The sequence below is a fragment of the Calidris pugnax genome, unplaced genomic scaffold (assembly GCF_001431845.1).
Source record: "Calidris pugnax isolate Ruff unplaced genomic scaffold, ASM143184v1 scaffold364, whole genome shotgun sequence".
NCBI classification, from domain to species: domain Eukaryota; kingdom Metazoa; phylum Chordata; class Aves; order Charadriiformes; family Scolopacidae; genus Calidris; species Calidris pugnax.
In genome coordinates this window covers 608,251-635,158 of record NW_015091109.1, presented here as the reverse complement: position 1 = coordinate 635,158, position 26,908 = coordinate 608,251, and the positions used below count along the sequence as shown (strand labels likewise).

At 33.6% G+C, this 26,908-nt stretch overlaps 1 protein-coding gene across 1 annotated transcript in view; it reads left to right on the top strand.

Annotated features, from left to right (window-relative positions):
- The window catches only part of ULK4 (unc-51 like kinase 4), a 228,272-nt gene that overhangs the window by 4,300 nt on the left and 197,064 nt on the right, over positions 1–26,908 (top strand). The window contains exons 4-18 of the mRNA XM_014958034.1: positions 719–818; positions 3,741–3,880; positions 5,246–5,408; positions 8,097–8,198; positions 8,813–8,896; positions 9,797–9,872; positions 10,504–10,599; positions 12,383–12,507; positions 12,637–12,706; positions 15,085–15,184; positions 15,668–15,772; positions 17,821–17,881; positions 19,813–19,994; positions 21,482–21,528; positions 22,346–22,424. Of these exons, the coding sequence (XP_014813520.1) occupies positions 719–818; positions 3,741–3,880; positions 5,246–5,408; positions 8,097–8,198; positions 8,813–8,896; positions 9,797–9,872; positions 10,504–10,599; positions 12,383–12,507; positions 12,637–12,706; positions 15,085–15,184; positions 15,668–15,772; positions 17,821–17,881; positions 19,813–19,994; positions 21,482–21,528; positions 22,346–22,424 (1,530 nt within the window). The remainder of the gene's footprint in view (positions 1–718; positions 819–3,740; positions 3,881–5,245; positions 5,409–8,096; positions 8,199–8,812; positions 8,897–9,796; positions 9,873–10,503; positions 10,600–12,382; positions 12,508–12,636; positions 12,707–15,084; positions 15,185–15,667; positions 15,773–17,820; positions 17,882–19,812; positions 19,995–21,481; positions 21,529–22,345; positions 22,425–26,908) is intronic.

The following is a 26,908-nucleotide window of genomic DNA, read 5'->3' as shown; positions in this document are numbered from 1 at the left end:
TCTCACAGAAGCCACCCATGTAGCCCCCCTGCAACCAAAACCTTGCTGTGCAAACCTGGTACAGTTTCATATTCTGTCTCAGTTTCTATTATAATTTGTTTGGTGATCAATGAATATGCATTTAGACATTTTGTTCTTAAAAGTGTATTCATCTTAGAAAGCCCTTGGGAATACCTTACATCTCACGCTGAGAACATACAGAGGCTTCTTTAGGGATTAGGCCATGTAGGTTTGATAAAAATATAGGTTTCCAGGGACCCTTGAATGATTGCTCTTGCCTGATAAGATTAAGAAGGATGAAAAAACTTCTTTTTACTTCCTCTTACTGTGCTCATCATATTGTCTCACACTTGTGTTCTTGTTGAAAAAGAAAGTAGAAATGCAAGTTTGCAAATTCTGACTGCCAGTTTGTTCTTGTTTTAGTTGTGCAAGAAGGTTAAATAGTGCTTATAATTTTGGGTTGGGGAACTTAATTTTTTTTTTCCTAAATTTTTAAAACAGGTGAGTTGGGCAGGGTCTTTGGGGGAAGTTCTTTCCTCGACATACATGTAAAACTGAAATATTTGAATTGGAGAATAATTTTAGTGCATTGGAAAAGGTAAGAGAACAAGTAGTTGATCTAGAGTAAATTTGTATTGTCTTTCCCTCCTCCACCATGTAAAGTCAAATATACTGCTTTTTTTTTTTTTAGTTAAGTATGTTAAAAACTTTGTTCTAGGTTCGTCTGACTCATGAAATCAGACACAAGAACATAGTGACGTTTCATGAATGGTATGAAACAAGCAACCATCTCTGGCTCGTAGTGGAATTATGCACAGGTAAGATAAGCTCAAAAGATAAAAAATTATAGAGTGAGTATTTGTAAGAGATTTCTTAGAACAGTTAATCAAAAAAATCTTTGAAAAAGCTTAAAAATTATCTGATTATTAACTTGAGAATCCTATTTATATCTGAAAATGTTTTTGCTTTGGAAACACTTTCAGAAATCAGTTGAAGTCATATTTCTCATCTGCTTCATTGTGTATGCATGTTAAATGTTAATTGATGTGACATAATGTTGCTTTTGAATAGCTGAAGAGATAGAGCTAATCAAGGGAGCTCAAAAAAAATTGAATTGTTGGAGGGTATTTAAGTAAAAACTAATTGAAAAGTTTTTTTGAGGACTGGTACCTTTGGCATTCTCTTTTCATTTTATAGCACGCAATAATAAAGAGAGCAAGAAGCAAATAAATTTGTAATGTACAAATGGCTTAATATTGTTCAACTTATGTTCAAATTAATTTTTTAATCAACAGGCATTTCTGTAGCTAGCAGTCAATTATATAAGTTTTCTTCCTCTTTAGTAGAAGTGTTTTGACTTTTATGTTTTATGTTTATGTTCTTGTGTTTTGACTTTCATTCAGGAGCTCTGAGGACTCAAAACTGCCTAAAGTGATTTACTGAGTTTTGATAGTTTCTCATCATTCTAAATAAAAGAAATCTTTAAAAGCTTTCTCTAATTGTGATGACTGCATGTTTTAAACTCCAGATAGTGTGCTTTACTCCACGTGGAAGGAAAAGAAGGCTGATTGTGGAAGTGATGCATGTTAAAATTCTGGTATCTGGAGTTTGTTTCATAGTAAAAGTCCGTATTACACACAGCCTTTTTTTCTATCCAGAATCCTACTTCAAAAATTACTGAAAAAGAGAAGCTACAAGTTCTGGAAAAAATTGAGGTCATTATTTCAATGATTAAAAGTAAAGTTAATGGCTCGTATGAAGGCTTTGGTCTATTTGCTCAGTCTAACTTCTGGGTACATATTTTAAGTTATTAGACAGCCAGCCTTTTATTAAGTACAGTTTGAACAATTATAATGTATTTTTACCTCGCAGTATTGCAGTTTGCTGCAAGGAGAGTGTCTTGAAGCTAACTTATAAATAGAATAAGACATGGCTTTCTTATTAATTTTGTAGAGCCCTGAAAATGGCTTTTGAAATATGGAAGATCTCTCACTTGTGTCAAGGTGACAGAGTTTCTGTTATCACACGTAGCATACTTCTATGTTGCTGGTTTCATGATTTTTCTTTGTGTATTTGGTCATATTATGGAACTATTATATGTGTGGTCCTATAAAATAGATTAAAAACCCCAGTAATTAAACATGATGGAAAATTCTTTACTATAGCTATGTAATATGGGCTTGGTTTTAAAGGAATGACTTGCTTACTATCAGCATTGAAAGGGCTTAAATAAATTCAATATTCAGCAGTGTTGAATAATTTGAAGAATACTGGGATGACAGGCCTTTTAGTCTTGCTATTCTCTGAAAGAAATTACTGAGCGAAGGAATAAAATATCTAGTATCCTTTCCTATGAAAAACTCTGCTAATCCCTGTTTCCATTCAGTCTTTTTTTATGTGCATGATTTGCCTAAGATATAAATAATAGAGAATATAAATACCCCAGGAAACCAGTAGATAATTCATAAAATGCAAACTGTAGTCTTAGGGGAACAAGTTCGGTGCAGGAGTTGGACCAAAGGAGATTGAAGGAAGGGATTTGAGGAAGATGGGAATGTGGAGATTCGGATAGGAAACTGGGACAGGGAGGAGGAGGAAGACTGAGCTATGAGTTTGTGGGGAAATAAGGTTAAGAGAAGTCCAAGTCCTATGAACAGATAGGACAGGAATGACTCAAATGGGGTGAGCCTGATGACACACCAGAGAATCAGCAGGATCTGAGGAAGTAGGTGATGGGGGAAGAAGAGGGATACAAGGATAAAGAAACAGTAACAATTAGCGGGGAAAAGCACAGAACATCAATGTGAGCCCAGGGAAGGACATGGGTGATAGAGAGGGTACGTGTGAGGGTTATTAGGAAGGCTTTGTTAGGTTTAATCTGATCAAAACCACAGGAAGCGTGGTTTGGAACTTAGTGGAGAAGGAGCATGGTGATTTTTGAAAGGACAGAGAACAGTCTTATGTTAGGATGAGAAGCCCAGAGAGATAGAAGTGGGACTTGCTGGGCCAGGAAGCTGGAATTTGGTGAGAAACCTGGAAAGTGAAAGTTTAGTCCTGCATATTTTTGTTTCGGTTTGTTTTTTAAAATTCTTTTTTTCTTAAAAAAAAAAAAAGCAAAAGGAGAGAGAGAGGAGAGGATGAAAGTGAAAGAACTGGGGCACATGAGTCAAAGTACTGTACTATGTGTGAAGAACAAACAAAAAAATGTGTTGGATAATGCTGACCTCAGGACCCCAGAATGTAACCTGGTTTTACTATTTTTGTTGTCTCTGAATTCAGTGGCAAATTGCATGTCATTAGGTTTAGCACTTGTTCACAGAAGTTGATAGCCTGCTTTTGGTATTGTTTATTCTTTTAACTTATGCAGCAGGGATTTGGTTAAAGAATTTGAATAAACCCATTAGGGGCTATTACATTGTGATGTGACACAATTTCTGGGTTTCTTTGTTCACTTCTCTTTCCTTTGTAAAATAAATCAATATTAAAGTAGTTCTGAAGTCACATACTCAATTTAATTGTAGTCAAAATTAAGATTTTTGTCACTGTATTGAAAATAGATTTATTTTTTTCTCTATGTCTTGGATTTTGTAACTATTGGATAATCTCAAGAAATACTTTTTATATCTACTGGTAATGATTTTTGCATGATAACTTTTGAAGAATCTTGTATAATGTATTTGGGAATTATTTGTATGACATGTTCTTTGTATTTGCTTGCTACACGTGTAAACATATTTCAGGTGGTTCTCTAGAATCTGTTATTGCTCAAGATGAACATCTACCTGAGGATGTAGTGAGAGAATTTGGTGTTGATTTGATTACTGGTTTATACCATATCCATAAACTTGGAATTATCTTTTGTGAACTGACACCAGGAAAGGTAAGAAGGAATATTATTTATTAGGGGTCAACTGCATGTTGCTTTGTACGCCATGAGTGTTTAATTCATTATTTCATTTTACTCTTTGGAAGAGGCTTGCCTCAGGCTGGAGACCAGTTGAGCTTTATGATATATATGAAGGCAATTAGAGACCAGACTATAGCTTGAATATTTTATGATTGAATTGATTTCTTTCCCTGTTGTATACTTGATACAATGTAATAGGTTCTCATTGATTTAGTGTACTGGTTTGATTTAATGAAGTATTTTAGTTCTCTGCCCTCAGACATATAACTTCGTTGTTATAACTAGTCTGTCATGCTGCAGAATATTTTGAATTCATAGAAAATGCTAATGAGGAAGTAAAGTTAACTAAACTTTCTTTGTTAATAACCTTCTCTATTGTTTCAAATGCTATTTAAGTTACAGTCTTACTCTTTCATAAAAATAAAAATCTTTATGTAGTTTCTGATCTTGTGTGCGTGTAACATACATTGTTTTGTCAAAATCCATGTTTGGTTTTAATTTATGTAGTAACCAGAACATAACTATAACCAAACTTAACGCTAATTGTTTTTGATCTTGATCTGTGTGACCTTCTCTTAATGATCTGTAGTCTTGCACAATTACATTCCATTTCTGTCATTTATGCATGTTTGGTTTTAATTTATGTAGTAACCAGAACATAACTATAACCAAACTTAACGCTAATTGTTTTTGATCTTGATCTGTGTGACCTTCTCTTAATGATCTGTAGTCTTGCACAATTACACTCCATTTCTGTCATTTATGAGTCCAACAGCATTTAAAAAAAAAAAAAAGAATAAAGCATAATGGATACATAAAGCCTCTGTATTCCTCCAAAGAAGAATGTTGATGTGGAGTAGTACTTTGAACATGATATACAGAGTGCTAAAGTAAGACTGCCCCATATCTGACTGAATAGGCTATATCTCTCAACAGCATTTTTGGGATAAATGAAGCTTTTAATTTTGAGAATAAGCAGTGACCACATAGAGAAAAATCTCATGATCATTGGACAAAATCCTTGGAATTTTCTGCTAAATAAAATTAGAAAGATTCGTCTTTTTCCTGTTTCTTTTTATTACACTTTCATTTTCCGATACAGTTTTACTCGCTTTTCTACAGTAACATCATTGTTCATTTAGATTTAATGATGAGTTAACAAAAGTGCATGTTAAACTTCCTAAGGGTTCTATTGTGAGATTCTGTAATTTTTCTTGTTATAAGAAAAAAGGCTGTATTGACTTAAAAGAAAAAAATTTAAGTTTTGAGTTGGAATTTTCAGCAGTCATCAGTTTTAGGATATGATACTTATATGTTGGATTATGTTTATTCTTCTAGATTCTGCTGGAAGGGCCTGGCACTTTGAAATTCAGTAATTTTTGCTTGGCTAAAGTGGATGGTGAAAACTTGGAAGATTTTTTTGCTTTAGTTGGATCTGAGGAAGGTGAAGGAGATGTCAGCGAAAGCACTCCACAAAGATATCTGAAAAACAGATTTCGAGGTATGACATTTTTACTAGTCAAAATTAACGTACACCACAGGAACAGAATTAAAGTTGGAAAAAGCCTTTGTTTGCAGTAATTTGGAGAGAAGACCTTGAAATAAAATATTTGTTCATTGTTCTCTTGGGGCTGACTAAATTTCTAGAGAAATGGAAGAATTGTTTCTGTTGTGTTATCACTTGTAAAGATGAATGTGTTTGCCTCTGTCTTTGCAATGGAAAGCATGATCTGTACATCTTCTGTAAGGAGGCTTTACATATCCTGCATATGGGGAATTTTTAAGTAAGCTCTTAAGTAAGATTGTTCAAAGAGATCATAATGTACAGAGGGAACAGCACCTGGAAGCGAGTAGAAAGAAAAGAAACTCTATTTACAAGTATATGGTCATAATTCTAAGTTTCACAAAGCCAGTTTAACTAAGAGCTGGAAAAAATATACTTCTGTCTGCCATAAAATGTATTCTTTTCCTGTTTTTTGTAAATAGTTTTCAGGTTATTTTTGGATTGAAGTTCTTATGTAGGTGATTGTTACACAAGTAGACTACAGTCTGTAAACTTTCAACATAAGTAGATGTGGCTTATCTTATATTTCTTTTTGCAGCTTAACATCACATCCCAACAGTACAATTCAATGTACAAACTGTCTCTCTCTCCTGAGCATGTTTTCATTATTTTATAAACTGTTTTTGACTTTTTTCCTTTGTAGAAAAAAAGAAGTACAATTTCAAGAATTAAAAAAACCACCCCAGAACACCCCCACCACACCCCCCACTCCTGCCCCAACAAACTGAGTATATGGATGACATCTGAAGTTAATTAAAAATATTAATTCCTGGTTTGGGTTTGCTGAGGAGCAAATTATTAATTGCTGTTATTAATTGCAATTCTTAATTAATGTTTGAATACTATGGTGGGAGGAAAAATCCTGTTAAATACTTTTGGTCCTTGATGCATTTCACATCTTATCAACTAAGTACAGGTAGTATAATTAGAAGAATGAACACATCACTAAACCTGTTATTTAGAGTTCAAACTGGCACTGGCTTTCCTAACTGATGAAATTGTATTTCTAGCATTTAGTTGATATAGGACAGTCTATTTAAAAAAAAACAACAACGAAGTAGCTAAAGAATTGCGTAATTACAACCTTTTGTTCTCCAATTATAAAGTAATTGGAGTATGAAGAAGTAATTGATATTGGAAACATGATAAAGAAAAGAAGTGATTTAAAATTAATCCTGTTTTGTCTCAGAAAAATTTGAGGTATGGAATTATTTATAGTTTTTTAAAATGTCTGTGCTGCAGCTGCTCTCTGTAAGGTCTAGGACTAAATCTTGTTAACTTGATATTAAATGTATACACAAAATTCAGTAAGTACTACACAGAACTGCTGCTGCTTACATTTGAGCCCCTGCACTGCTGCTAGGTGCCCATTTAACAATGGTTAAGATACTTGTTTTCATTGTTTTATTGACATAGTACTTTCATTGCCTTTTTTGCTGTAAATGTTCCAAGTAATTTCTAATTTAAGGCTCAGCTATTCCAGTACCTTTTACCTAAGAATGATGACTTTTGAAGTATGAGAAAGTCATTGTGCTTTAGATCCAACAGGCAGATCCATTAAAATGCAGCAGGCTGCAAAACGCTGTGTTATTTTTATATTGAATAAGAAAAATTCCGAAACTTGATTTTAATCTACATAATCTTTTACTAGTGAGCATTGCAGACTGTCTCACAGACCTCTATTTCCAACATACGGATGTGTTAATAGCAGTTACTGTTATTGGGAACAATGGAATTTTTGGCAAAATTTTATGGGAACAAAGAGAGCTTTCTTAGTACTTTGCTGTCTCCTGCAGAAAGTCTGTACTGGAAATACTAAGACCAAGAACAGATCTTTATTCAGGAAGAAATACAAATCTAATCTCTTTCCTGTTGCCTTTCAGAACAGCTGTGTTGATATGTATGGTTAATGACCTTTTGTCACTTAAAAAAATAAAACCCAAGAACAAAAGAATCCAAAATAAGCTTTATAAAGGACTATGGAACTGACGTTTTTGCTGAGGTTGTGTAATTTTTTTTAGAGATTTTTGAGAAATGAGTTAGATGGGAACTACCATAGAAATAGGAACTTCACAAAAAGGGTTTGTGAATAAGTTGCTATAATTTGATAAATTAGCTATAACTAATTTAGATGAGTGATCCAGTTGGCTACCTTTAACAGAGTTTTCTAATTTCATGAAAGTTTGTGTCTTGGGGTAGCTTTTCTTTAAAAAAGAACAAACCAAAACAAAGCTGATGTAACATAATTATTTCTATTATTCTCATGAGAATTATGTTGGTTTGCCATTCTGCTTAATTTGCTTGGCTCAGGAAGCTGCCAAGATATATCAAAACATCATTTGCATTAGCACTGTGTTAGAAAAGTATAGCCCAAGCCAGCTTGGTTAATCAAAGTGAAATAAACAAAACTAGCATGTATAATCCTACATAATTCAGTAAAAATATAGGCGAGAAGTTCTTTGCCAAAGGTAAGTAGTCTCATCTCAGTTCTCGTATACTGAGTGAAGAGAATCTGTAGCTCTGAAGTGTGGAGACAAAGTTTGAAGCATTGAACAGGCTGAATGCTGTTCAACAGTGCGTGAATGATGAATAATCAAAGTGCATTATACATACTGTGTTTTGTAGGCTCTCCATTATACACAGCTCCGGAAGCAATAAAGGGAGAAGACTTCTCCAGAGCCAGTGATCTGTGGTCCCTGGGATGTTTACTTTACGAAATGTTCACAGGTTGTAAGTTTGTGTATCTATTTAATATCTGTCATAATGATAACACAGGTTGTGGTCCCAGAGTGAATTCTTGTTAACTTTCTATGAAGTTAAGATATAGAAAAATGTAAGACAGGTTTTAAAGATTTCTTGAAGGATATACTAACCTTACTTAAAAAAGCTTCTGTGGGAAGCTGAAAAAAGTCCTTGACTTAATATAAGCAATACTTAGCAACAACTTAGACAATGTGTGTTATCAGCATTATTTTCATACTAAATCCAAACGACAGCAGCTACTAGGCTATCCCAGCTGAAACCAGGACATGGATTTCTGCCTAGACCTTCCCTGCTGTTATCTCAGTGCTGATTCATACAGGATTATCATAGCGACCTCCATCAAGGTGTCCTTAGTGCCTGTTCTTTCCTTGGTCTCTTCGGTCTCTCTTGCTGTTTGTGCTAGAAGAATTTAATCTAAGGTTTTGTATTTAAATTGACAAGAGAACTTGATAAATAAAATTCAGGCTGAGGGTGTTTATTTCTTTGCTTAGGAAAATGAGCTTATCATATATCATTGCATCTGACAGCCCATTTTGAAGTTTGCCTGATCTGTGAAACACATTTCTGTTTGTTTGTAGGAAGACCACCATTCTTCTCAGACAACCTTTCTGAATTAATTGAAAGGATTTTATATGAGGATCCATCGCCACCTGTACCAGAGGGTAATGTTCAGTTACTGTTTAATGAATTGAATCAGAGTAATACTTAGAAAATTAAAGTTTTGTTTTGCAGTGTTTCTTCTGGAGCTGATTGCAGGAATCGGTTAGCTGTCCGATGTGAATGTTAGCATTGCCTTCCTTTGATAAGAAGGTTTTCCTCATTAGTGATGAATGCTTATCTACCTGTTGACAAACAGGCATATCATTTAATATTGAGAATTAAAAGTAAATCCACTTTCTGGGATGGAATTTTTGATCTCAGGCATTATAGGCATGAATGGTATTCATCAGCCACTTACATTATTGGCTTTTTTCAGTTCATAGTAATGTAGTGAAAATGGTGACCTGTAGAATGAAAACTGTTGTTACTTGTTTCAGTTCTAAGAGAGATTTCAACTTACATAATGAAAACTTACATGTAAGTTTCATTAAGGTTTTAAGTGGATAAAGTGCATTTCATAGACTCTACTTCTGAGAGCTGAGAACTTTCTTAGTTAAATAAGAATTTTGGAAACCTCTTTTGTATAATAAGGTTCAGCAATGGTCCTCTTAAGATTATCATGGTTAGGGGAAATTTAATTTCAATTAGAGCAGATTTCAGTTCTACTTTATTTCTTGCTAATAGCTATATGATAACTGCAGGCTGCTTTTTTAACATATGAGCAATTTTAATTAGTTTGAGCATTGGTGGGTGTTTTTGGGGGGTGGGTTTTTTGCGGGGTTGATAATCATTGGAAATGCAAAGAGTGTATATTTAGGATTCTTCATACATTCAGATTTTTTGAGATAAAATTATTAAATGAAACTTCTTTAACATGATCTGTAGGTAATGATTTGATCTACATCATGTGATGGGTTTTTTTGCTGCCCGGTACTTATGCTCTCAAGTGCTTCTATTTACAGGTTCTGCTTTTCACAAACCTTCTGCTGAGTTCATTAGTTTGCTAGATGGCTTGCTTCAAAAGGATCCTCAGAAAAGGTAAACTGTCTCATCCATGACAGTTGTTTAGATCATCTTTTTTCACTTCTGGAAAAAATAATTACTATGATACTGTATGTATAGTAATTTGTAGATCACAAAGAATGAAAAAAATCATTTAATCCCTCATATCAAATAACAAATTGTGCATTTTCTTATATGAAGACATATACAATTAATGTTTTGATTAAGTATATCTTTGTGGTTTTGTTGCTAATGCTCAATACATAACTTTGTAACAGAAATGATGGGCATTTTTAAAATTGGATGGCTTTGCTTTTCCAGAGCAATGAGCACATATATTTTATGAGGCTTTGGTTTATAGCTGATATTGTTATATTGTTAAGTAACAGAAGAATGTAACTTATAGGGTAGCTCTAATACTTTACATGGTGGGATTGGCTTTGTAGTTTCCTTCATTTTTAGTCTCATACCTCCATGTTGCATGAATTATCAATTCTGATTTTAGGCAAAAAGATTGTCCTGTAAGAAAACTTATTTGACCAAATAAAAACAAACGAGGATTAATTGCTCTGTAGTGTCTCTGGGTTCAAAACCTAGCCTGGTGTCTCCCTGTAGAGCTGTACTTTGCCACTGCTTTTTCATTTTGTTTGTCGTTGCTTTTTAAAAGGCTGAATTGGACAGACATATTGCAGCATCCATTCTGGAAGGGATCCCTTAGCCATTGTGGTGGTGATTCTGCAGACAGCCAGAGCATAAGCTCAAGGTAGTGAGTGTTCAAGGAATAATTACTTTATAGTAAATCAAAGCAAATAAATATTTATATATTTTTATTATGGTATTCTGTATATTTTCCTGCTTTTGAATATTGCTTATGATTTTCATGTTATTAACTAACTGGTGAATGAAAATTTGCACCATTCAGTGGTCAGGTTTGGATGCTTAGGAATTATCCTATTAGTGTATTACACAGTCTGCTTTCAACAGAATGTGTTAAAATTTGCTTCTGAACTAACTGCTTTCATTTTTTCCTAATTTGTTTATATAACAATGATGCATAGTAATTTGACTTATAATTTTTTTGAAAGCTTTTGTAGAATCTTATAAATATGGGTCAATTTTACCTCTACTGAGATTTTTTTGTTTGTTTTTGTGCATTAAGCTTAGAGCATCACAAAGCCTATCAGTACAGCATCTTAGATTTGTGGTTCAGCCTTATATCCTTGCAAATGCAGCTGACCCATATTCTTTGCTTCTGACATAAAGCATTAATCTAATGGTTTTTTTCTAAATTTGTAATACTCTACACTGCTATATATGCAGAAGAACCCAAACCTTTTGTGAATAATAGGTTCTATGTATTAAAAAGTTAATCTTCTTCAAAAACTTTTTTTACCTTGCTGTTTTTTGTTTTTAATTTTGAATTAGGATATTTAATGTTCATTTTTATGTTCCTTTGTTCTAAATATCTGACAGATACTTTAGGTTCCAATCTAGGGAACTAATGTGAAACTGGGTGGGCTTTTTTTTAGAATGCTGAATATTTTTTGTTTTATCTATTTTAAAATTCTGTCTTCTGTTGTTTAATGTCTATTTCTGATAGCAGTGCTACAGTATTTTTGTTATTAACGTTTGTTCTAGTTTGAGATACAGCTCTTTGTCTTTTAATTTTATTACTGCTTTTACCACCAAGGCAGATGAGAAATCAAGACTAAAGTTTATACCACAAAGTAAGAATTTATTCGAGGTTTTAGCAAGACTTATGTCAACCTCTAACAGTGCTCATTTTTGAGAAATTATCAGAGAATCAGAAGAATCTTAATATCCTACAAAATATTGGGCTATTTGACTTTAGTCTTGAGGGTTTTCTAATGACTGGAATATTCACTGAGGGATGCACTAATTGGCAAATGTGACAAACGTAGGATATGGGCCTGACATGCAGAAGCAGCTCAATACTTTGTCTTTTCCATCTGTAAGGTCTGTGTATCTATTTGCTCCACATTGTGGGTTTGATTAATATTTGATATCCTGGAGACCCTTCAGGAAAGGTCATAGGACCCAGTTCATGTGAATAATAGAGGAGTATATTAAAAAAACCCAAACAACCAAAATCAATAAAATTAAAATTAAGTATGACAAGTAAATAATTAAGGAGAAAAAAAAGGTAGTTTTTATTGATCTAAATCTAGGCTACAGACTTCATTATCAGAAGTATGTTTATTGTGACTTTTTCCTGTGAAGATTAAATGGTCTCTGGAGCTTTTAATATCTTTTTATAGCTCTAATACTGTGGGGCAATAATGTAGCTTTTCTAGTCTTTTTTCATGCAAGTTCTACTGAGGGAGCTAGAGAATTTTTATTCTCCAAGTCATTTGCTGTAAACTTGTTTTTCATTATTGCCGTTACTAATATAAAAATGTAGCACATTACAATAGTATGCTGATCTAGAGAATGACAGCTACATTCTATGCTAATAATTGTAACAAATAATGCATATGATGCCTCTTTTTCTTAATCTATGTAATTTAATATCTTGCATTTCACAGCAGTGAAGACAGAGAGTCATCTGTGGCTTGGAGTGCCAAAGAACAAGTAGATACTCAAAAAAATCTAGATAACCTGTCATCCTCAAGAGCAAATCATAAGCTACCAAGCAATTCTTTCAAAATAGGTAATATTATTCATTACCTTATTTTCAATTATTTTGTGTCCCATGAATCTTGTGAATCTTGACAACATGCTTATTCTGTTTTATTTATTTGTAACTTCTGAATGCAAGTTCATGCTCTCTTTTCTGTAGAAACTCAGACTGAATTGCGCCCAAAAAGTGCAGTTGATGGTGAATCAAATGAATCAATATTTCTTCTCAGGTATGAAAACCTAAAGAACAGTTAGAAAAGTTTCGAAACCCTTTGTTTTTGGTTTTTTTTTTCCCTGTCTCTTCAGACACTTTATTGTGCTGTTTGTAACATTTTGTTAGTGTCTCCTTCTGAATTTTCTATCTGCAGTTTAATTATTATTGAGACACCTTTGAAGAGCTGCTAAAGCAGTACGTGCAAGTAAAGCAATGCTTTTATGGCTTTGTTGCACTGGTTTCTGGAAGTAGGGTTTTGATTTCTTAGCTGTGTGTCTAAAGAGAAGAATTTATTTACAACTTTCTTTCCTTCTTTAATATATGATAGAACATGCTTTAAATATGCTTACTTTAAATACACAAGAATAAGCATTCAGCTTATGATCCGCTAATAAATTTTGCCCCCCGTTTTTAATCACAAGCTATTGGTAACAATCTACTAAGTACTACATAGGTATTAAATAAAAAATAGGGATTGGTTTAACAATGATTTTTTTTTTAATTGAGACCTGGTTTTGAAACTTTGTACTAGCTTTCTAGCCAGGAAGATTATCTAGTAATATAGGTTTTGTTCTTGTTCTCATCAAGCAGAAATATTCCAGTTTAAAATTAAATAGTCTTTCAAGTTCTTATGTAACCTGAAATAGGGCTATTGTGCATGATAGCATATATAATTTTCCAGTTGTTTCAGTTGGTTTTAATGAAGTCTTCTCATCTCACTTACAACTTCAACCATCACAGCTTAAGCCAAGCTAGTCATAATTTAAAATGGCATTTGCTGTTTGCTTTAGGGATTGTCTGAGAAGAAAGGCTGCAATGGCATTATAAACGCTTGATATAATAACATGTACTGCAAATTATGTCAGGAATGCAAGTAGAAAAATATATTTTATTTATGATAAATACATTTATTTTAATATGAAATTTGAAGTGCAATACAGAGGGGGTTTTTTATTTCTTCTTTTCTGAAATTATATTTGCTTGAATGATTAAATTTCTCAAAGGACCATGTGTTAGCTGCCGAAGTTTTAAAAAATTAAAGTGGAAGGAAGCTGCCTACTTGGCACCAGAATTTACTTAGCTGCTGAATTGGTTAATCAGCTTTTGACAGCAGTAGCTCCTTCTACATGGGCAAAAGGAATAGATCTTAATAATTTCAACTAACTCAGTTCAGTAATCACTTGTCTTCTTTTAAACTGAGAAATCAGATGAGAACTGAAAAAGTAGGAAAGATTTTCTGTCCCTCAAACACATATGAAAGCAAATTAGTTATTAAAAAAAAAAAATAAATATATATATTTAACAAAGCATTTGAAGCATGTGAGAACGTAGAAAATTTGTTCAGCCTCCTACCTGGAAATCCTGCTTTTTTTGGTGTAGGAAATAAGACTGCTTAAACTTCCAAGCAGATCCTGATGTATTTTTTACCATAGGAATTAAGACATTTTATGTAGTTTTATCTAGCTAGTAGAGAATATTTTGGCACCCCAAATAGATAAAAGAACTTTTTTAATAAAATAAGGATATGAACAACTATGCTGGCCATTTGGTCATTGATTTTCATGAGTATCTTTAGTTAACAAAATTAAAGATACTCATGAAAATCATTGGTGTTTGTGTTTTTAATTTAGTTGCTTTTTCTAGGAAATAAGTGATTTGCAGCTAAATATGTATATTACTTTCTGCTAATCAAGAAAAAACATTCATTTGAAGTTGTTGATTAAATTAGTTTCCTGCCCTGCCACTTTGAAGAATTCTAAAGTTCTTTTTTAACACTTTGATTTAAATTAATATGTACTACGAAAATAAATTCACTAGCAGCTTTATGGAAATTGCTGATTTGCAATTGCTGGTCTCCCCTTTCTTCATTTTCTAGTTAGAAGTGATATTTTTTTAAAAAGATAAACTGAAAAGTAAAGCCAGTTCACATTCATCCATGAGAATCAGGCAGTTTTTAATTCCCATTACCCAATCAAGAGTTAACAGTCAGAAGAGAATAATGTAAAATAAATGGCAATTTTTTGTCAAGTTAATTCTTTTCCTATGCTGTTTGTCATTAAGATAATCACATTTTTAGCCTCCAGTTTGGAGAACTGACTATGGGTGAGAAGGTAATCAAATGACATTCATTTAACAAAGGAGAGGGGGAAGAAACCGCCAGGTCCTTCTCGCTTCCAACTGACAAACAAATCCTAACCTCGTCAGGGCATATTAAAGACAGGAACTTCATGTTTAGTTGGTAGACCAGGCATAGCATCATTTGTGTTTTTCAACTTTGAAAGCTTACTGCATGGCATGAAAGCTTCAAAAGAACAACAGTAAATGTAGTTTGCAGTGAAATTTAAGCTGTGCTCTTTGTTGTTTTTTTTTCTTTACTTTTTGTCTTTCTTCAAGTTCTCGCCCCACTCCTCGAACTAGCACTGCAGTAGAAGTAAGTGATACTACTACTGCCCCAATCCAAAATTCTCCACAAAGAGACTCATGCTTGCAAAAGGTGAGTAGATAAATAGTACTAAGAGATGGTGGTATCTTTATAGTTAGAGTTTTAGTCTATGTCTGTGGCAAAATCAACTTTCTTCTCCATCCTTGGATAATTATAACAGAAAAGCAGTTCCTACAGCCTTCAAATCATTTAAAAAAAATACCTGCAGAAATTCAGATGTAAGAGTTAAGCAAGATGCTAAGCCTCCTTTTTCCAATGTATAATAGAGATAATGTTATTTTCTTTCTTCTCAGTCTACTTTTTTTAAACTTAGATTGCAAGTTTTTTGGACCTGGTACGTTTTCTTCTAACATGTTTTTTTTAAATCATAATTTTGAGTTGGTTCTATCTGCTACTACATAAATAAAAAGTAATGTAGAATATGTTGTTTATATGGCAAAACTGTGTGGTATAATGTTGAAATAAAATATTTGGAGAATGAACTTTCTTTTTTTCTGCAAAACAGTTTATTAAAAAACTTTGTTGTCATTCTAGGCTAAAAATACATGCTCAAGTCAGCAGGATATGGAGTCAACATTGAAAGAGCTCATTTACACTGAATCTGATCTTATCGTAACACCAATCATTGACAATCCAAAGGTATAGCAAAATAAAATATAAGATTCAGGAACTTATGGGTGAGGCTATTTTTGCAGATAAATCTTTAATCAGGGTGAAACTCATTTCCTGTATTTTATAATTCTCATTTTAAAGCAGTTCCACCCAGTCATCTGGCAAGCTCTCATGCAATTTTTTGGCGGTCTTTTATAATCCTATTGTGTTGCTAGTTTGGAGAACAAGTTATTTTGGGATTGAATACTAGTATTAAATAATGTCTTACAAGAAATAGAAACTACTAAATGTTGTGTTCAATGCTTTTGTAGATTTGTTTTCTGGTAACTTGTTTTGATATCTATTACTTAAATGAACACACAACTGGGTGTGTTCTGGTATACTCAAAACAAAGCCATCTATGAAGACTTCTAGATTAGGAGTTATACCTTTACAGAGTAACTAAGTTCTAGATGTGATAATGTTTCTAATAAATACTAACTTTCTCTGGAAAACAAAACCTGAAGTTACAAAAATGTCCATCTGGTTTCTGTCATACGGATTCTAATGTGGTGACAGTTTGTGCTGAGTCTCTTGAGCAGAAACTGACGCTTGCTTGGCAGCAAAGGGGAGAACAAAAGGGAGTCAGAGGTCTGTGCTGCAATGACAATGTAATTTGTATGTATGGACATGTGTGTAGTATTGGTAGAAGGAATGATAGGTAAGAGCCTGTTGAGTCTTTCTTTTATTTCTGTGGAAAAAAAATGAAGTAATTTTAGCAACTTTACTCAGTAAGTGGCAGGTGCAGGGAATGCAACACTTTTCATTGGAAGAGACCATCTAGCTCATTAGGAAAGTCTTACAGCCTTTAGTTGCTGTATGGCTCTAATATAACAATCTTTTTGTTTGTTTTAATGGAATTCCGAGCACCCTCAAAAATTAAAAGCCTTACACATCGAGGTATAGTAACTACCTAACAATACTGTTTTAATGTGCTTGGGGTGGGGGACGTTTTTGCCAGAGGAGGATTTCAAAGGTAATGATGCATTTGAAAGCCACCTCTGTAAATCCTCAGTTCTGCCTCAGGACTCTGACACAAAGCTTTAGCCTTTCACTGCTTCTCTTCTTACTATAAGAGATGAGATTAAGGGTAAGCATAGATACCAGTGTGCACATGGAGACTAATCTCCTTACTGTGCCACGCCAGACTCAGAAGTAATGCAAAATAGCCCACTAAATTCCAGGGACATGTGATCAGAGTCATTGCGTACTTGGCGATCTTCAGACTAAAGGATGATACTGATACCTGGTAAAGCTGAAGAGCTTGCAGTTTAATCTCCTGCAAAGGGATTTACTTGGTGCTGGCAGAATTTTAAAAGCTGAAATGTCATCTTGTATTGTAAAATTTCCCTGTGTTCTGCAGATCTGTAGAATTGAAGACCTTTTTTAGAAAATAGCTCTCCAGTTACACCTAGGCTACGTTTGTCAAAGGCTAAATTCCAGTGTACAGTTATCTTTTTTTTTTGTACGCTTTAGTTACTGAAAATCACACTCGAATGCTCAGTCACTGAGCAGTCATCCAATTGCACGATGTACCAGAAAAAGATGTGTTGTGGGGGAAAAAAAATCCCATACCTTACAAATTATTAGTTGGTGATAATATGACTTCTTATATTCTAGATTGATCTAGTGTGTGTGTATATATATATATTTACTGTATGGTAATTAATTGCTGAAACATTTCATGAGCTCTCGGCTGGATAGTTCCTTTCTGTAACTTTTAAAATCCAAATATGAGTATTTTTCTACAAGATACATGTTAACTGAAAAAAAGCCTATCATTTGGTATTCCCATTAAAAAAAAACACTTAAATGGAAATACTAACAATTTAATTAAAAGCATAGAGTTAAATCTTAAATATCTTCTTGAAAGAAATACATACCAGAAAACACTGGAAAATGCCTCAGTAATGAGCAGTGGTTTGTACACCTATCCTGTATAATTTTTGCATCCGTGTGTTCTCATGTTTAACTACTGAGAGATTTCCAGAAATGTATTAAAACTTAGTTGTAATTGTGTTTGTTTAATTTTTCAGATAATGAAGCAAGTGCCAGTTAAATTTGACTTGAAAACTTTACATATACCAACATATTCAGGTATGGATCTGCTGAAGTTGTTAAAACTTAGGTTTTGCATATGATGGTGCAACTCGCTGTCACAAGACCTATACCCTCCCTTTACAGATGATGAGCTGTCACAGTTGGAGAACTCCTAACTTTTCTGAAACTGCACTTGCATATGTAATGGTTTTAGCTAAAACAATTTTGAGCTGACTTTTCAAGTGCTAACAGTTATACATCCTTCCTCTTCTGCCGCCTTTAGCTACAAAGCTCAAAAGCTTTTAAAATAAGACAGTCAACACTGTTTTAGTGGGGAAAAGCAGCATAATTTTTGCCTGTGGGTTTTCTTTTTTTTGAACAACTGAGATATTTTAAGTGACGTATTCAACCAAGTAAATTAAAATTTGACAAAGGTAGAGAAGCAGATGAAAGCAGGATCTTAAAATGTGCAGTGTTGATCAGCTGTAATACTAGGCAGCCTTGCCAGTCCTGCCTTTAATCATGAGATGTCATGGGAATCATGTCCCAAAAGATAGTGTGGAGTTGTTCAGGGTTTGTGTTGGTGTTGTTTTTAATGTCTAGAAAGGCTGCTGTTATTTCTGGAAACTAAAGGCTGTTCATTATCATGAGTGTAATGTTTCTTCCCCCGGAAAATTTCCTCTAGTCTATTTAAGGAGGTATTATTACACTTCACTGTGCTTGAAGAGGGATGTCAGCTAGATATGAAGTCCTAGAATTCATATAGCACCTCTTCCGAGACATAAAAGCTCATTTTTTCTTTCTATAAAGTCTGTTTTTTGGAGAGTTCATTTTTGGAAGGAATTCTATAGTTGGAAAGGAAGACAACATCCCCTAGTCTTTCAATCAAGACTGTAGTAATGGAAAATATTTTCGATTTGCCTAACATCCTAGGCAAAAATGGTCAGATACAAGTGCCTCAGGGGGTGGTATTTTATTTCATATAGCATTTAAGTAGCTTAATTATCAGACTGACGTTCTGATATGGTTAACTATTGTTGTCTGTATTTGTTTAATATGGGACAGTGGTTTTTATGGTTGTAACACTTTCAGGGTTGTAGATTTTTTTTTTGGACAATTTTCTGATTGTTTTTGAAGATACTGAATTTGATGCTGCTTATCAATAATGATTTAAGACAGTATGGAAAAATTAAGATAAATACCTGAAGTCCAAACCTCTTTTCACCTTTACAAATGGAAATTATAACTGCCATCATTAGTAGGTGTTGTTACTTAAGTGTAAAATCAGAGTAAAAACCAGAAGACATGCTTTTAAATATTCTGTACTGAAGCATATCAGGATGGCAGATGAGTTGTTAATGAATAACCAACCAAAACTGAGGGGCATGTGTGGCTGCTAGAGTGAAGTTATTCACTGAGACTAGTTAGGAAGTCTGAAAATTCTCTGTTCATGTACATTGGTCAGTCAATTGATTTACGTTAATTGTTCTAGTGACTTGACTACTTTGTGTTCATCCTGAAGTCATCTATGGTCTGATACTAAGGCTTAACTACATGGATACCTACCTGTATGAATAACGTATATACATGTTCACTTCATTGATTCTGAGGAGAATTTGCTGACTTTTATTAGTTTTTTGCCTCAAATTTACTCTAATTAAATGGCACATTCTTATTAAGAATTAGTAATAAGTAAGGACACTGCTGCCTTTCTTAAATATGCTGATAAATGTTTATTTAAGTGAAGTCCAAGGGCTTAGCCGGGTTGCGCTTTCAAAAATGTTTTGAGGCTTTTATTGCTACCTTTTTATTCTTTGTCTCTCTTCCTACTTCTTTTTTTTTTATTTCTGTAATCTTCAGACATGAATTATCACGTTTTTGTTTAATACTTTAACTACTAAAATTATAATTAGATTCAAATTTGGAATTACTTATGTTGGTTTTGAGAGCCTTTGTCTTTAACTACTTGTTTTGCTTCTTATGGTTAGCTGAGAAGTTATCATCTATGAGAGACATGGACTGGAATGACTTCTTGCAACGAGTATGTTCACTGCTTGATTCCACTGAGAAGAATACAGGAGCAGCACGTTCTAAACTGAACTTACTGTATTATCTGTCTACTGTGGCTGTCCGCAAGGAAGTTGCAAGCAAGCTAATTAGCTCTCAGCTGGTAAATAATAAACCTTTGAAGGAATCAGTATGATTTATATACTTGCCATTGTAGCAAAAATCAACTGCTTTTACTTATATTTCAAGAAATCATTGGTGTACCGACAAAAATAATGTGGCAAATAAGTACAAAATAATGAAAAAAATAATAAATTTCTAAACTCCTACCTACTTATTCCTAAATTACAAAATATTTTTTAAAAGAGCTGAGGGAAACAAATTTTTTCTCTTAGATTTCAGGTACATTTACATGTAGATTTGTTGTATTAGTAAAAAGTCTGGAATAAAAACTATCCTTGATATAGAGTGTGAAATAACATATGATAAAATGTCAGTCTTTGTAAATCATTAAGTGACAGAGAAGATTGAAAAAAGTTCAAGTTTGAATTGTTAGATCAATTTTATTTGACTGTATGTCTGTAAAGAAGAGCAAGAAAAACTTTCTAAAGCACATACAGTAGAACTTCCATTTAGCACTGCTTCAAGGGTGAGCATGCTTTCTGAACAGTCTGCTTTAGTGTATAGTTAAAGGGTGGTTTCACCTTTCAAAAACCATTTTCTACTAGATAAACAATTTCACTAGTATCCTCTGTAGTGGTTTGAGAAATTTGAGTGTTGTGTGTGCAGAAGAGAAATAGACTTATTTTTCCCATTATGTAAAAACATCACAGAGGCTATCCTGAGACATGCACTTTTGAGTTTATTTAATAAAAAGTAAACTACCTTGTTCTCCTACATTTACACTAATGCTCCTAAGTCATATTCTGACATGTGTCATTGCTGGATATATAGATACCAAGGGCAAAATTGCACTGCCAGGAAAAATTCAATGAGGAGCATTCAAGTTGGAAGCAGTGGTACGTCTTATGCCATAGAATTCATGTGAGAACAGGAAACAGAATTGCTGGAAGGTGTATTACATTATCATTGGAGAATTTTTTGGGGATGATAATCCAGTAACTGAATTTCCAATTAACAGAACATTTTAAAAATGAGTTAGTTATTATGCAGTTTGGCTCTTAAGTGGCTAATTATTTGTGTTAACAGTCCACTCATTATTCTATTATTTGCCAACTATTTTTGTCCATTGTTACAAAATAAGTTTCATTTATAAAGTACTTGTTGGGTAATAATATATGATGACCTCTGTGTTTGTAGATTGAAAGTATCAGAGTTTTTTTTGCTCTGTATAGTGCTATTCATAACAAAAAATTGTAGGTTTGTTATTTTTTTTAACACACTGATACATGTTTAGCAGTTCAGTTTAAGGCAAGGATATAGAAAGAAATTATATTTTTACTCTCAGCCCTTTTTTTTTAATCAATGTTTGGACAATATTGGCAGTATTTGTGTATGATAATGCTTTTTGCAAATGTTATTTAAATCCATTTTTATGCAATTATTGATATTTTGATATTTTTGTTAATCACTGGGATGTATCAGGTGATTGAAAATGACTAATGTTTCTTTATCTTCTTTAAACTATAGTTTCCTATATTGATACAGCAGCTGCGTGCAGCCGCCAACTGGGATATGTAAGTAAAAATTATTTTAAATTGATTTTTTTTCAAATATGGAATTATCACTGAATTTTATTGCCAATATCCTTTAGCAGGGTATTTGAGGAGTGTTTGAGCCTATCAAACTGCTGTGGCACCTGACTGGCAGTATGATGGTGTATATAACATTGAATTTTTTCAGCATTTGAATTAATAGTATATTGCTACTTCATGGGACTAAAGATTATAGAAAATCTCTAAAATTTTATCTGAAAGTTATATAATTTAGTGTATCAAATAATGTTGCTTAAAAACATTGAAATATTTCTGACAGGTGTTTTAAAAAAAGGCTACAGTTAGAGATCTTTTACTACTATTATAGTATGTGTTGGTTTATTCAATGTGATAGTGCCCTCTGCTGTTTGTTTCATAGATAATGATTTTATTATTCCGGTGGTTTTTTTTAAAGAAATACTTAAAACTGATTTGCTGATACAGCTTTAATTTCTGTTTTGTCAGCTATATGGAAAAATTTAAAATTATCTATAGGGGTTTTCTCTGTTATCAGAAAACTGAACATGAGCATGACTGATTAGTAAGACTATAACAAATTAAAAATCTTCATTCTTCAGTGCTAAAGGAAAGAAATGGCTTTATGCATGAACTTATAACTAAATTAAGGTAAAATAATAACTTGATGATACAAAGTAAATAGAAATAAGAAGAAAATCTGAGCTTTAAATAGCACTTCAAGTATTTCCTGCCCTTAACAATCTGGTTAAAATATAAACAAGATGTAATTGCTTTTGAAATAGTTTTTTGTGTACCTACAAAAACTTTATTTGATGTGCAGACGTGCCAAAGTTGCTCGAGTGATTGGTTTACTGGCATTACACACATCTGAACTGGAAGAAAATGTACCTGTTTCTGAGGTAATGTTATTTTTAATTATTTTTCTTTTTCAGGGGGAGTTTTATTAACGCTTTTACTATTTATGTCAGACACTGTGAGTGCTGATGCTTTGAGGGGAGGGGAAGGGCTCGGGGTTCGGCACGGGGCAAGAAGTTCTCAGGATTGCAGCCATCATGGAAGAGAAGAGAGCTTCTCACCAAACTTTCTGATTGATATTGAATGTGATGTTCATGGTATGAAATAATCCTGGTGGCCAGCTTGGGTCAAGTGCCTGGGTCTTGCTCCTCCTCATCCTTGCACCTGGCAAGGCTCGGAAACCCTGAGACCTTGAAACCCCCAGAGCCTAGCTGCCTATGAAGTATTTTCACAAATTCGGACACTAGAGTCTTCTGAAAGTGCAGTTTTCCCAGGCAATAGAAGAGAAATTAGTCCTGTGTTGCTCAAACCAAGACAGTAACCTTGAAAGAATGTGCTATTTAATAACTTTTTAAAGTGTGAACGTGACATTTCTACTTCATGACATGAAGTCAGGATTTAAATGTAATGGGTGTTTGAGCATGACAAACAACTACTAAACACACATAAGAAAGGCTTCCATACTGTGCAGATCTGCAGTTTAGGAACATGTAGTTATCGGTCAATAGCTGGCGTTTTTGGCAATGCTGCTAAAGATTTTTTGTTGTTCTAGGTCCCACTGTTTTCTTCTTAATGAATATTAAGAATGATTATGATTATCTTGCTATATTGCTTAACATTTCAGTTCTGCAGTGAAAGCTGAACTCAAAACATTTTTTGTTATTACCTAGGGCTTTTTTGTTTGTTTTATGACAAACAAAGTAGGGAAAGAGCCGTTATGGTCACTGAAGTTTAACAAAGTCTTTCAGTATTGACAGTTGCATGTCAATTGAATTGCAGGTTGCAATTTAACTGCAGTCTTGTATGTAGCAGATTTTTCTGACATTTAATTTCAAAAAGTTCCAGTAAAACATACTCAAAAGTAGTTTTGAGATGGGCATATAACTTTTGGCTTTAGGTATTAGTTTAGATGTTTGGCACTAATGTATTCAGTGACAGTTTCCCTAGCTTCCCAGTTTCTATCATAGAAAATACATATCCTAATCTGCTTTGTGTATGTAAAAGCAATAGATTGAAGCAATTTTGACAGTGAGCTATACTTTTAAGTTTTTTGTTTGTTCATGTGAACATAATTATTCACAAATGGAATTTAGCATTTTTAGCAATACACCTGTACTTCAAAAAAGAAGTTCAGACCAGTGACATTTAAACAGGACTAGAAAGGAAAATTATTTTTTATTATAGTTTTCTGGCCTCATTCTTATGTGAATTAAAATTAATGTTTATATAAATTCATTGAGAAAAGAAGGATTTATTTTTAAATATTTTATTAAGAATGCTTACACAAAATTAGAATGAGAAAAAGAATTGAATCCAAATTTTTTCATGTCTTCAAATGCATTTTAGCATATATAATCTAAAATAAGATAACTGTAGGCAGTGCACAAAACTTGATAGTTCATTTATAGGAAAAGTAGAACGGAGTCATTTAGGAATTTCTGATCTACGGTTGTGTTCCCCTCTGCTCAACACTGTCCCCCCAGAAAGGAAGTAGGTGAACCTGTGAATTTGAACATTCTTGTAGGTTGTTAGGTATTGTATGTTGTGTGATGCTTTAAAAAAACCCCAGACAACAAAATCCAAAACTTTAAACCAGCATCAGATAATGCATCATATTTTAATACAGTAATTTATCCTCTTACATGAGCCAGCTGATGCTCCAGCTGAAGTTTCTTGGTGGCTGCTGGGATTTAGGAAGTGTCAAAACCAAGCTGTAGCCTGTCAGAACAACATAATCTAAAATGACTCTCTGTGTTCCAGGTCTTACAGACTTAAGATTGGAGTGATCTGTTTGTAGCTGGTTCTGTATTTTGTTTCTTCTTCCATTCTAGTAGCTTCTATTGCTATTTGCTTGTTTGACCCCTGTTAGCCAGAGGTGATCTTTCTGCAGAGCTATCTCCTATAGCCCCCAAATTTTGTTCCCAAGTGTGGAAAGTCAGTTTAGAACCTGTGAAGATGCGATTCTGAAATTATTTTTACTCACTGTGTACTGTGTGTACACCAAGTTTTCTTTCCAATTTTTATCACTCAGCCACAATCCCTTCATAGCTTATTCTTACCTCATTATGCGCTCACCCAGTTATTTGTGATTTCTTTTGTACTTCTAAAGTGGTACAGGACCTAACAGAGATTCAGGCAGGACACTACTGCAGTCTTACATGTTAAAATCTGTTTCTTTATTTCTACCCCCTACTGTCTTACCCAGTTACACATTTACTTAAGAATAGTTCCTATATCATTGAGGTTCAATCTGCATTATTAACCTTTTTGTTGTTGTTGCTTAAACAATTTGTTGTACAGTAGTCCTGAAGATCCAAATGTTAAGTCCTGAAAAAGTAGAAAAACAGGAAAGAAAAGAAGCCTCATCCTTATTTTACAGGATGAAGTAAACTTTCACATACTGTATGTCAAAAGTGTTTGATCTTTTTTGAGAATTAATAGTTTTCCCTTTTTTTTTTAAGTTCAAGGTAATCGGTGAACAGCCATTTGTTTTGAATATAACCACCAGAGGTCACTAAAATGCAAAAATAAGGTGCAAGTAAACTACTGTTTTACAGACTAGACCAAAAACACAATGTGGAACTGTGTACTATCTGTGTACTATATTTATTCTGTTGATGTATTCTAATATGTAGGTCATATTAGAAAAAAATCATAATAAATATTTATACCTGTGTATTCACTTGCAGTTGATCTATTTTCAGCTAAGTATTTTTTAGAAGAACACTGCACTGATTAGAAAAAATGGGACTGATCTTAGAGTACAATGGAGAAATTGATCTCTTGTCTATTTTTCTTCAATTCACATTCTTATATTGAAGATTAAGACCTTGTATATGTAATTTCTCTTATCTGGCAGTTGCAATAAAAGTTGTTGTAGGTCATGGGTTTTTTTCTGACTTAGTAATGTTTTTTTTTTTTCTATGGAATTGCCCTTTACAAATCTAAAACATCATTTCCTCTTACTTATTCCTAGTTACTTTAGGAAAACACCTAAATGTTAAAGTTTTATTGTTACATTTAGGTTTTGAAACTGGTTCTCAAGGAACTAGATTCAATGACAAAAAGATTCTTTCTAAGATATTTAGAAAGTAAAATCTGCTTATTCGTCATCCTACAGAAAGAAAAATTCTTCCCAAGTTAGGGAGGCTTGCTTCCATGTATGTCTAATTTGTCTTACTTATTAAAAGAAACTACTGCTCTTTCCTCTCCATGAATAGGTCGGGTCTTCTGCCATCTAGAACACAGCCCCTCTTCTGTCAAGTTTCAGATTCAGTCTTTTATTTTAGTAAGAGATGATGGAGCAATCTCCCAGAATGCCTCTGTGCTTCTTTATCTCCTCCACCTATTAAGTTGCTATATGCCTGTCCTTTTAGAGGCAAAAGTCTAGTCCTTTTCCTTACCTCTCTTAAATTTGCTAATTGGGAATATCAGCCTCACATTATGACCTAAGCAGCTGGGCCTGTTTTTTTCCAGACCTGGGCCCACTGCTCTACCCTGTATTTCTTTAAATACTCAGAACAAACTCAGAGAACCTGCTACAGCCTTCACATTCCAAGTTTCTTTGCAAAGTCTTTGGCTTACAGAATTCCATGCCCAAATTAAGAAACTAAGTATCCCATGAAGAATGACAGCATATTAGAAAATATCATTAATACTGAGTTTAGAATGTGATTCCTTTGTCAAAGCACTGGAATATCCCGGTTTCTGTTTTCATCCAAATTCAAACTCCATCTAATTTGAGCCTTTTTGTGTTTGATTTTTTAGAAGTACAATTTGGGGGTTGTTTTCTACAGTTGCAAAGCAGTTGCATCATTACAAGTGCTGTTGTATGACCTGTAAACTTCTATGTAGACTCTAACTAGTCTGACTGTATATACTTTGGTCTGGGTCTATAGTTTGTGTCATTCTTACAGAATGCCACTTTTAAGTAATGTGCCTAGCTTATCTCTCTAACTTCTTTTTAAATATCCATCACAATAAAAATGCTTTCATTTGGCTGTGTATTTTCAACCTGCTTAGTTTTAATGTTGCTTTTATTGTAAAATAATTTTTTGAGTTGGCTCACAAATTATCATAGGCTCAGTGTATCTTTCTTTGTTTTCTTCAAAGGCACTTTCCTTGTTTTGCCCTGATACCTCTTATGTGGGGAAAAAACTCCCCCAAACAAACAAACAAAAAAACACCCCAAAATACTCCCACCCCAATTAAAAAAAAAAAAGTCTGCAAGAGGTGGAAACTGTAGCAGAGGGTGTGCATGAATGCTTACACATATGCATACACATAGATGTTCTACTGTTTTCTAAAATTATTATTTTAAAGCCCTAAAATTATCCTTCGGGAATAATCCCAATTGTCACTTAAACCT